Genomic DNA, 12145 nt, shown 5'->3' with positions numbered 1-12145 from the left:
AGAGGATTGTATATTATCAGATATTAGGAATTCCATATCAGATAGCATGGCCTCCATTCTTCAAATTAACAGTATAAGTACTGAAAAACTGGCAAGCTATAACTAGTCCTTCACTAGAGAAACACAAGACGATTTGTGCTACTGATGATATAGGGGAAGTTATACACAATCCAGGTTTCCACACTGTCTGCACCTGCTTCATTTCTGATCAGTGCATGTCCCGTAACTTCCTGGTAAAATCCTGTAACTTTTCTTACCACAAAAGTTCTGGCATTTTCTTTTTTTGTCCCCCAAGAGTGCCCCTCCAGATGGCAATAATGCAAAGAACACTGGCAAAGCATCAGAGAACAACTAACAAAGAGGAATGATATGTACACAGTCTGTCATAAATCCACTACTAATGCACTATTATTGCATCAACGGCATGTTGGAGAAAAGGCTCACAGAAATAACACCAATCTGGAGAGGCCCTCAGAGAAAATTTGTATGGGTGAGAGTTGTTCGGTCAAGGTATATAGTGCTAGACATCTCAAGCTTCCCCTCAGAAGCAAAACAAACAAACAATGAAAGCAAAATAATCTCACCTGATGGTGCTAAAGAGTGCATAGATCTCAGGGCTCTTCCCATCTTTGGTCCTCAGGAGAAAGACATCCTCTGTTTAAGAGATGTTTGATTCACAGCATTTAAAGGGCTCTCCCATGCAACTAACTTTGATCACTGCCCTACCAACATACACATTCCAAGAAACTAAAGTCCTGTTTTAGTCAATTGGATTGCTTAGGGTCAGTGGCGGAGCTTCATGCTCTGGCACCAGGGGGCGGAGAGCAGGTGGGGGTGGGGCTGGTGTGTGTCCTGGGGGCCGGGCACACCGCCCACAGGGGCAGGGAACCCAGCGTGGGGGGGGGTAGGGGGGCAGCTGTGATGGCACCGCACTGGGATTGCGCTGCCGGGGGTGGTGCGCTTTCCCCGCACTCCTCTTCCTCCACCAGTGCTTAGGGTATGCAAGTAGCTGGGGGCTGATGGATCCTGGTACCAAAGAGACAGCTGAAAAGATCGGTGTGTGTATGTGTGATTTGGCACTACTACTGTGATGGTGAACTGTGTGACCTTGACATCCACTTCATCACACACTGCTTTCAACACTCAACTCCTGTAATCTGGTGGCCCATCCAGAAGGCACTCACAGGCTGTAACACACTTGTAGTCCCCAACATACAATTGACAGGGCCGGCCCTACCACTAGGCAGAATGAGGCAGGCAGCTCAGGCAGCAGATTTGGGGCATTACAAAAAGGCAGCAAAGTGTTTACTGTTCATTTTGTTGTTATATTGTTAGTGCTAGAGAGAAGGAAAAGTGCTTGTGGAATATTTTGGCAGTCCTGGCAAGCTTTAGGTACTGTCCACCTTGACTAGGTTGGGGAGGGTGCAATTTGCTGCCCTGCCTCAGGCAACAAAACGTCTTGGGCCAGTCCTGATCTTAGTGATTTCCTAACACAAAAGTATGTTACCTTCATTGCCTATTCATAGGGTGGGGAACCTGTGGCTCTCCAGACGTTGTTAGACTCCAACTCTCATTAGCTACAGACAACATGGCCCATGTCTTGGGAGATGGGGCTTCTGGTGGTCTTTCCATTGCTCACTTTCATATTTCCTTAGCTTGAGCACTACTGTAGCCATGAGGTGCCCCCTGACTGTTCACTGAGATGGACCCCCCCCCCCCATTCTCCTCATATTGCCAAATTAAACCCCACTTTTCAAGGCTTGGCTTCCAGCTGACAAACTGAGGAGCTAATCCTATGAAAGGCAACCAATCCTGAGCTCGTTTCTCTTACCCAGTTCATCAAAGTATGTGTCAATGCCATCTGGTCCTGGGACAGAGCACACCAGCCGGGCCTTGTTGAAGGTGCTCCACTTATGGACTAGCACTCGCTGTCCTCCAGCATCATTCTGAAAGGAGAAGAGTAAACAACGATCCTCAGAAGTGGAGGCAGCTGATGCGTCTGATTTGAGGTCTCTTTACAAATAAACAAACAAGACATGCTTAAGCTGTGCTTTAGGAATCCTTCCAGAGGCATCAAAAGCAAAACTAAAAACTCAGAACCAAGAGAAGGACAGATATTGGCTTCTATTCAGATTGCTCTCATTTCTGCTCCGTAGATCTGTCATTTTCAAGCATTCTAACACAAGGGAAACCCTTTTTCCATACAGACCTGGCCTGGGCCCACACATACATTATTACGTAGCTCAAAATACAGCTGGCCATTTTTTCTCTCAATTCAGATGAAAGGTGGTTTGGGCAAAAACACATGAAAATATAGTATTCCATAAGAAATGGCAGGACAGATACAGAACGGATATGGATCATGGCTAACGTCGTGTGTACACCGCTTCCCAAACCAGCAGTGAGAGCACACTGAACACAGAGTAAACAGGTACACAGCCTTGGCTTCCAAGAGACGGGACTGGTCCAAGACGTTTTGCTCCCTGAAGCAAAGAACCAGATTCTGCCCCTACTTTCCACAAACAGAAACAAATTGGCCTTCAACATCAGTGGTGATGGGGCAGCAGACAGGCTAGCTTAGAGGGCCCAGAGCAGACTACATGGGACACCCAGCTCTGTCCTACAGCACCTCATCACTCAGCATTGACTTCCTTCCAGCAGCTACTGCCTGAAAAGGCTGTGTTACTGCCTGCGGAGGCCATGCAGACCATGAAATTCTTGTGCACTGCAGAGAATTCTGGGGCATATTTTAGGATGTGCCGTGAAACCTCTCTTGCATGGCTAAGTGAACTAGGACTAGCAAACAAAAATACTGCTTCTGAGCGAGGGAAAGTCAAACCTACACTTCAGTTCCCTTATTGCAAAACATGCAGTGATCAGCAGTTATTTTTTATTCAATATTGTAGCTTTTTGCATGCTTTAAGTTTGTGAGAAGCCCTGTTTCATATAGCATGAGCCTGCTGAGATGGGCTCTGCAGGTACACACCAGAAAGGAGGACTGTTGCAGTAGTAAATCCCCAGTTGTGAAATTCCATCTTCAAAGATACGCACAGGCAGTCCTGCGTTATCAGCTTTTTGAACAAAATCTGAACTTTTATTCTAGCACACATTTCTAATATTAAATCAAATTCATCAACCATGTTTTCTTTTCTTTCTTTTTTAAAGTGCGTGAGGCCTTTTTGCATTTTAATTTTCAGCTTTTGTTTCTGAAACATTTATGTTTGGAAGCTGAACAGTTTTTTGTTCATTATCCCAAGACATATGTTTTATATCTCTCCCTGCCCCCCAAGAATGTGGGTACCACACAAGCAGAGAATTGAATGGAAAATTCCCCTCTCTCTTTTTTTCCTGAAGGGGACTGCTAGGATTTGCATTGCACTTGTTGATAAGGCTGATTTTAGGAACTGCACCTCAGGTTGCATTCTAAGACGCCTGGAATAAATTCTGTGACTGCAGCCTCACATCATCAGTTTTTGGTAGCAGCGCTTTAACCACATTGCAGAAATGTCCAGTTCAGTCCATGTAACCATCAATAAACATTTCTGTAGCCCCACTTCCTGCAACTACAATTTCAGACACATACCAAAAGAAGCTTTTTTTGGCTTTTACACTCTTGACTCTCATGCTGAAGGATACTGCGTTCCCATCTATTTTTGGTGCTCCTTTATTTCACAGTTATCTGCTGCCATTCCAACTCCTATACTTTTCACACAGAAGAACTATTTTAGTATGCAGTGTCTTATTGCATTCCCTTCAATATGCCCTGCTGCTTGAGCAATCTTTTTATCTCCACTTGCAATCCTTTCTTTGCAGTCTTGGAAAGAGCACCAAAATTGCAATTCAACTTCGCCTCTCCCCCTCCCCCAGTTCTGGGGGTTCTCCCAAGCCAATTCTGGGGGTGCAAGGGGCACAGAAGGGGAGAAAGCCCCATTCCACGTAGAAAACCTTACATAGGGCTGCTGCTGCTGCTGGGACTCATTCCGGGAACCCCACCAATGCAAACATATTAAAAACAATGCACAATGCAACAATTGTAAAAACGCACACACTAAAGCTTGATTGAATAACTGTAAGAATCATATTATTAAAGCTGCCCACATGCCCAAGAGAATGAAAACTTTTTAATCCGGTGCTGAAATGATAGTAAAGTCAGAGCCAGGTGTGCCTCCAGGTGTGCCTCCTGTCATTTCCAAATGACAGGAAAGGCCCATTCTCAGATCACTGCCTACCCTCCCCACTGATTTTGGAATTGTAGTCTCCAGGCAGGTACATATGGGAAGAGGCAGTCCATTAGGGACTGGGGTTCTGAGCCGTATAGAGCTTAAAAGGTTGAGCCTGGAAACTAAGCAGCGGTTAGTGCAGTTGGGCCAGAACTCGCTAATCTTAGGATTATAAGAAAAAATTCTCAGAAAGACATTCATTTTCCTTACCCAAAGCCCCGCAAGCTAAACACAGCTGCTAATTGAGCCCTGAATCCCATGGGCACAAAGTGTTAATGCTCTTGAGAGATCCAACCGGTGGTGCAGCTTAAGTAGTTTTTGGTGCAGCTTAAGTAGTTTTCATTGTGCGTATTTTGTGACTGCAACAGACACCAAAGAAGATAAGACAACAAAGTAGTGCATCTCCTGTGACTCATATGGCAATCCGCCAGCTCTGGAAGTCAGACTATATCCACGTTTCTGTGTCTCAAACAAACAAAGAATCCCTCTCTGTGTAGGGATTGATTAATCCAATAAATAACTGCTTCATCGCTATGTCTTAAATGTTTATTTCTAGGATTAGGAGGAGAGCAAGGAATTCACAGCCAACAGAACTTTTCTGTTTGCATGGAAAGCTGCCAGCTCCCCTCTCTATCCTCAGTGTACTGTTTCGTACTAGTTCCAAAGAATTTGAGTTATTACAGGCTGGTGCCTCCATGATAATTTCCAGCTGATTATTTTTTTCTCCCCTATGTCTTTGCAGCAGAGGAGAGTTTACTTTTCAGTGGCAGAAGCAGGAACTGAATCCAGCTCTTAGGCCCTTCATTCCATTAGGGTGTGTCAGGAGTGAGGCGGCAGTAAATCACACCATTCAAGTTGGAGTTAACTCTTTATTAGCAAGAACACAATCTGCACAGATTTGGCAGAGTGTCTGGCCTAATGAGCACAGCAATTCATCCCTAGTAGAGATTCCTCATGGGTCAGCTGCCGAGACTGAAAGTCCCCAACTGGTCCCTCCCACCATTCCTCTGCATCCAACCAGTCCCTGACAGGGTAACCCTCAGGCTTCCCAGAAGCCAAAGGCTCAAGGTTGAAATAACTACAATTGAAATAATCATAACCTTTTGGAATGTGACATCTGGCTAACATATCCATGTGGAGGTCAGCTCTAGGTGGCTAACAATAATGTTTTTACCCATCAGTATTTGCAATGGAGAATCAATAGCCATGAGGCCTGATGATGTGGCACAGTGCGGTCGATTCATCTAGATGTTAATCTGGCAGTGTCCTCCCAACAGTGAATGCAGCAGCTGTGGAATCCCACAAGACAAAAGGAGGGGTAAGAGCAAATGAGCATATTGACGGAGTCCTCATCCAAAAGTACTGGAGCAATCCCAACCAAATGGCACTCTGAGAGAAGGCAAGCAAAGCAGGGGGTAGACCTTCTCTGTTCCATATGGTGTAGTTCTCATCAACATTCCTAGGGTATGATGCTGTTATGATGCATATCCAATGCACGATCAGGGACAGGGGGCCCCTCTCAACAAGAAAGATGCATCCATAACATCCCCACTTCCTATGCATTTCCCCCTCAGTGATTACCTGTTATTTATCCCCCAGTTATTTCCTGCAAACCAGCTTTTCCCTCTTTTATCTCCATCCCCACTGCCAAAACAGATCCAATTAAGAACAGTTCTCCGTAACACAAATGAAATTGGAAAGTCTATCTTTCACTTTATATTTTCCCTCAGATTTAAAAAAGAAAAAGTTTTCAAGCTGTTCACATTCAGTATAGCAGAATGTGAAACAGCCTTGAGTAAACAGCCTGGGTCAATGGTCAATTACCAATTATCTGGGTCGTGGAGGATAAGGTTAAAATAGGCTACTTGGCATGTTGGCTATTCTGCCTCTACATAGGAGTTGCTGGGGATCACGAGTGGGAAAAGGCTACTGTGCTCACCTCCTGCCTGTGGCTTCCGGTAAGTCTTTGGTCTGGTGCAACAGGGTTCTTTTTCTCTTATCATCACATAAAACAACTTTTCCCCTTTCTGCCATGACTCAGAGAGGCGCATTCTGCTCCATTTCTACTGACATGGGAGGTTCACTCTGGTTTTGGCACCTGCTAAAAACATTCTTGTTTAGACAAGCCTACCCGGAATGAAGCAGGGCCTTCTTGGTTGCAGCATCATGCCTATGGAGCTAGCTTCTCTAGCGATATCTGACAAATGTGAATCTCAATATTTCATCAGGGGTTTGGGGAGCGATGCAAGGCATCAGAATTCTTTAATTTCCCCCTGCCTCTATTTGGTGGGTCTCAGGGTTCTAGTAAAAGACAAAGAAGAGGCATGGAGGCAATAGTGCTCCTGAATACCAGTTGATGGAAGCCATAGGAGGACAGAGTGCTCTTGTGCCCAGGTCCTGCTTGTGGTTTTCCCACAGGCATCTGGTTGGCCACTGGATGCTGGAATAATGGGCCATTGGCCTGACTCAGCAGGGCTCTTCTTATGTTTTCACCCTGCAAGCCTAAAGTCTTCCCACCCCTGCTGTGAACTTGGAAGTCCACACACAATAAAAAGGCCAAAAACAACCTCAGGAGGACCAAAACAAACAAACAAACAAACAAACAAACAAACAAACAAGAACAGCCCCTTAAGTGAGCTGCAAGAGAAACAGTCCCAAACAGGGGTTTCCCCCAGAAAGGATATGTGTGTGTGTGTTTGTGTAAGTCCCTTTGCAAATAGATTATCTCCAAACACACTGGGAACCAGTTCACCTCTACATGGGTTCTGCTTATTTTTTTGAACTGGGAAATTTCCAGTACAACTCTCCCTCCAGGCATGATCTCAATAGGTGGCCTTGAGTCTTTTTCTTTTTCAGTCTTTCTGTTTCCTCTGCCCCACCCTCAATTTTCAATACTGGGATAACAACACCGGCCTTAAAATGTGGTATATAATAAAGACCTCATGAAAAGCCCTAAGCAATACTAACAGGAGCCTAATGTTATTTGCAGGGTTGTTGCTTGACAACAAAATGAAACAAAACATGCTATTAAACCACATCTTTAACATCTTGCGTAGTTCAGTCCTGCAAGGAAATCTGCTGCTGATTCTAGTTTAGCACCTTAAAAACCAAGGCTGCTTTAGCAAGGAGCTGCTACAGAACTTAAGTCAATTTTACAGGTTGAAATGTTAAGACAAAATGAAACGAAATGAAGACCTCCTTCAAGCCTCTGTCCTTTCTGAAAACATTAAGTTAAATAAAGTTAGCATAATTCAAAAGGATACTTAGTGTTAAGCACTCCAGTTTCACCCCAACCAACAAAAATGTTTCTATACCCATTTGGGCAAGATATGACAATTAAAACAGTTTCAAAGCAATTATTTCTTTCTTATTAATGACATTTATACGCCGCTCCGTAGCCGGAGTTCTCTGGGCAGCTTTACAATAAAAGAACTAAAATACAATCCCTCCAAACCATAATAATATATAAACACAGCACAAAATTAAGCAGCAGGGATAAATAAAAAAAATCAGCTGAAGATTTTCAAAGCAGCATAACTCAGTCTTTAAAACCTCAGCTCCATAATGACTCTCAAGTATAAATTATTTAATTTCAAGCCTTTAAAAAGGAGGGCAGAGAGAGAAAGATACCTTCAGGAAAGGGCACAGACTCTCTGTTCTGACACATGCTCAGCAGAAGTCTCTGCTTCACCCTACAAGAAAGTGCCTTTATGGAAATCTCCAAGAAATGAATGCAACAACTCTTCTATAAAACAGATGGCAATGGGCACAGAGAAATTATTTCTGCTCTCAGTCCATTTCCTTGCTATGCAAGTCTTCAGCTAAATTAAGATACACACAGGATGGTCCATCAGACAGAATCCTTTGGAGGAAAAGCAAGTGAGCACAAAGCAGCTGTGGTGCAAAAGATCTAGGAAAAAAGGAAGGTTGGAATTGGAAGTGACATGTACAGAAAACGGGGGAGTTTCCATGTGGATGAAAGGCTGAAGAATTCAAAGGCTTTGAAGGAATCCCCCCACCATGCTTCCCCCCCACCACATAATACCAAATTACCAAAAAGAAAAAATTCCATGTTCCTAACCTTGGCTTGAAAAGAAACATTTGCAGTCACAAGAGATTTATACAGCCCTCTCAAGCCAGGCACTGTCTTGACTGAAGTGCTTAAAAATGCTGTGCGTGCCAAACAGACTTCCTATACCGTAGCTGTTGATCAGGAGCCAAAGGCAGTACGGAAGGAGATCTGATCCCAGGGCTCAGCCCAAACTTGTAATATTTGAGCCCAGAGCTTTGCAGGCAGGGTGCTATTATTTATTTGTTTGTTTGTTTGTTTGTTTGTTTATTATTATTATTATTGCTGTTGCCGCAGGGAGATTCTGCACATAGAAGGCAGTGGGCTCCAATCCATTATGAGCACCTTGCAGCCCCAAATGGCTGCGCTTCAGTGTCCTCCTTAGTTCAGAGTGGCCCTTCTAGTACTAGGGACACTGTCATGTCACCAAATCTGACTAGTTGTTCTGATATCATGATTATCATACAAAAAATGGTGATGAACCTACAGTCAGCTGAAGCTGAAAGCATAAATGAATCTGTGTGGGAAATATTGCCGAGGTGTGCGTGAATCAGGGAAGATGTTGGGTCCCCTGAAAGCCCTCATTTTAGGTACCAAAATTTGTCCAGGAAGATATCTCTCTCTCTCTCTCTCTCTCTCTCTCTCTCTCTCTCTCTCTCTCTGTATTTAAGCCCATCCAAGGCTTATGCAACCCCTTCTACTGGCTTTGCATTAGCAGCCTATGGCTAGTACAGTCATAGGCTGTTATTTCCAGGGAGTGTGCTGGTTCTGAAATCGAAGAGCCACAAGGGATGGGTAATGGGATTTAGCCACAATCAAGCCACTGGGACATATAAAAACCTGAGATTCTGAACAGGAGAGTTGAGCCAAAGTCAAATGTAGCCTTATGTTGTGGCAAAGTAAATCAGGGAGCTTCTCTGGTGTTACCAGTATATGGTCACCCTTTATTTTGATTGTACGCTATGAGGGCTGCTCCAGGCTAGTCCACCTAGGATTAACAGTAGACTAGTCGTGTCCTGTGACATGCAGTACATTTCAAGTGACAATGGTGGGAGGAACTCACATGCAGGCACACACATACATGTAAGCACATATGTCCAATAATATAGCTTTGGAGTCAGTAACGCACCAAGCTGTTGGTCTCCATACATTCAGTTCCTCGTGCGATGTTCATCACACTCTACAGACAAAATAGATCCCCTGAACTCACCACACACACTCTCCCCACACGGCTAAAGATGGCCCGGCCTTTGCTGTCCGACTCTGCTGCTTTCTCAGTGAAGAAAAAGTAGACTTTGTCATTTTCCCGGTCATCATTGTCTGGGATCAGATAAGCAGCAACAAACTTGGGGGCTGTAAGAAAAATATTGTATAGGCACGTTAGAAAGAAAGCGCCAGAAATGGCTTGAAGCATGGCACAGACCTTTATTTTATTTTACTTTTAAACCTTTTCAGGCTTCCTCTTGGCATGGTTTGTTTAGCTGTACTTAACGAGATTTATACTGTGTACAACTCAATTGGAAAAACCTGTGAGCAGTTTACATAAAACCATATAAAACATTTCTAATTAAATACTAATAAGCTCACTTTAATAACAAGTGGTTACCAAAAGAAGCAGCACACAAGGTGTCCCTCTTATTAATGGGCATATATTCCAAAGAGGCTTAGTTATACAGACAACTCCCCGTCCTTATTTTCTAAGTACAATTTTATTGTAGCCTTTGGCCTCCACTCCACCTCTCATCCTGTTCTCCTACCATTAAGCAGCCGCTGGTCCATCTCAGTGCGCAGAGGGGAGCGGTGTCCCATAGTTCGGAAGATCACAGAATCCCTGCCCAAGAAATCTGCTGTTAGTCCTGTATACAAGTCTCCACCTGGGAAAGAAGCCCCACAGAAACAATCAATCCTTGCATAACAGTCATGCACTAACAAGAAAAATAATACGTAGCATTATAAAGCACACTAGAATATTCAAAAAGCTTCCCATACATGATGTTTATTATCATCCTATATTATAACCATCATATAAAGTACTTCAGTATTTGTAGATGGGAGGCAGAGAGAGGCTAGCCTTGCCTAAAATCTCCTAATGAATTAATGGTGAGTGTTGATTTGGGCACTGGTTCTTTCAAAGGTCATAGTCTTGGCAAGTCCCTTATACCAATCTTCACAGCACAGGAATTGCTTGGCTGAAAAGTCACATAAACCTGTTTTATACATCAAAAAGAGGAGATTTTGGCCTGTTTCACACATTATAACACTAAGCCATGGTTGAAAAAGTCGTGAGTTAACCACAAGTTGTTCCCCAGACAGACAAAGGAACCATGGCTTGTTTCTTCAAAATTTGGTCAGTTTTCCAGCTACTTGTGCCTTGTGTCCTTTTTCTTGGTGAGCGTCTGAGGTGTCCAAACAAACTATGGTATGGTGTGGAAGGATGCTGAGTTCACACATAATGCCAAGCCATAGTTAAACAACAGACTTCAGATCATTGTTCACTGGCAATAAACAAACAATAGTGAAGCCATTAGTGAAAGTACAAACATAACACCAAACTATGGTTTAATAAACCATAGTTTAATAGACCACAGCTTTGAGTTATATACACATCAGCACAGAGATCTTGAAAGAGTTCAGAAAATGCCTTACACAAGCATGCAAGTACGGTCACTGACAGATTACCCTCCTTTCACATGCCAAGTTTCCTAGTTGAAATGTTGGTATGTAACACACATGATTGGGGTATACTGCAAGTTCAACGCATGAAATATAGTTGAGAAGCAGGCACACTTTTTATGGGGTCGGGGGGGCATAGTCTTACCTATGAAAGGGACTACATATCAACTGCTGTAACCCACCCTGGCACTTTATGGTGAAGGCAGGTAAGAAACTCAATAATAATACCGGTAATTTACAAACCATACACTGAACTGAGAAGTATGGATGCCTCCAATGAACATTCAAGCCCCCAAACCTATCTTTGGGGAGGGGGTTCTATAAAGGCTTTCCTATAAAGAATTCACTACTGAATTTTGTATTAACTTTAGGTTGTAAGTGCAATTTATTGGCCACTTTTAAAACTGGTTTGGACAACCTGAGCTACCTCCAGTTTTCACTTCAGAGAGCAGCTGGCTGCAGTGTGGGTTTATGAAGGTACAGTAGCTTGCTTGTAGCCTTTTTTTTCTGTCAGAAGCTGACAAGCAGTAAAATCACATGATCAAAGAGGCTTCCCCATCCCAAAATAGTGGTTAAAGACCATGTCCTCAGCTCTTGAGGTGGCCACGAAAGAGCCTGAGAGAATGGTTGGGCCACCCCTCCACCAACTTCCCTGGGCCGACTTAAACCAATGATCTCTGAGGGAAAGAACAGAAGAGGCAAAGACCAGGCAAGGAGCTCGCACTACTAGCTTCCGGGGAAAGCACCAAACACTGAAGGCAAATCTGCTTTTTAATATTTTGTAACTTTGTTTAGTGTTTTAAACTGTAAACTGCCTTGAATGCCTTGGCAGAAAGCAATATATAAACATAAAAATAAGAACATTCAACCCTGCTGCTAGGGTACAAAACTCACACTGATCTAGTTTAGCACCTACCAATGAAAGCACTTGCAAATGCCCTGTTGGGCTCATGAGGACATCTGCCCCGGCCACTTTCTACACTGGAAGGATCCAAGCTGAACACATGCTGGGGAGAGAAGAGCACAAATGACAAATAAGGCATCAAGACAGCTTAAACGAACCACAGCTCTCTGAGTGGGTAGTCTGAAATTCAGAGGTGATGAGGGAGTGCTCATGTGGAAGGAATGAAGAGAGCCTGGACAGATGCATCAGAAAACATCTTAGTGACGAGCATGATGGGAT

At 43.7% G+C, this 12145-nt stretch overlaps 1 protein-coding gene across 2 annotated transcripts in view; it reads right to left on the bottom strand.

The window, feature by feature from the left end:
• The window catches only part of SEMA3G (semaphorin 3G), a 75259-nt gene that overhangs the window by 12334 nt on the left and 50780 nt on the right, over positions 1-12145 (bottom strand). For both annotated transcript variants that reach the window (XM_083726563.1, XM_083726564.1), the window contains exons 5-9: positions 11879-11969; positions 10047-10163; positions 9500-9642; positions 1832-1946; positions 585-654 (exon numbers count right to left, since the gene is read on the bottom strand). In XM_083726563.1, the coding sequence (XP_083582689.1) occupies positions 585-654; positions 1832-1946; positions 9500-9642; positions 10047-10163; positions 11879-11969 (536 nt within the window). The remainder of the gene's footprint in view (positions 1-584; positions 655-1831; positions 1947-9499; positions 9643-10046; positions 10164-11878; positions 11970-12145) is intronic.

This window comes from Podarcis gaigeae, assembly GCF_964106915.1.
Source record: "Podarcis gaigeae genome assembly, chromosome: 2".
Taxonomy (NCBI): domain Eukaryota; kingdom Metazoa; phylum Chordata; class Lepidosauria; order Squamata; family Lacertidae; genus Podarcis; species Podarcis gaigeae.
This window is presented reverse-complemented; position numbering and strand designations above follow the sequence as displayed.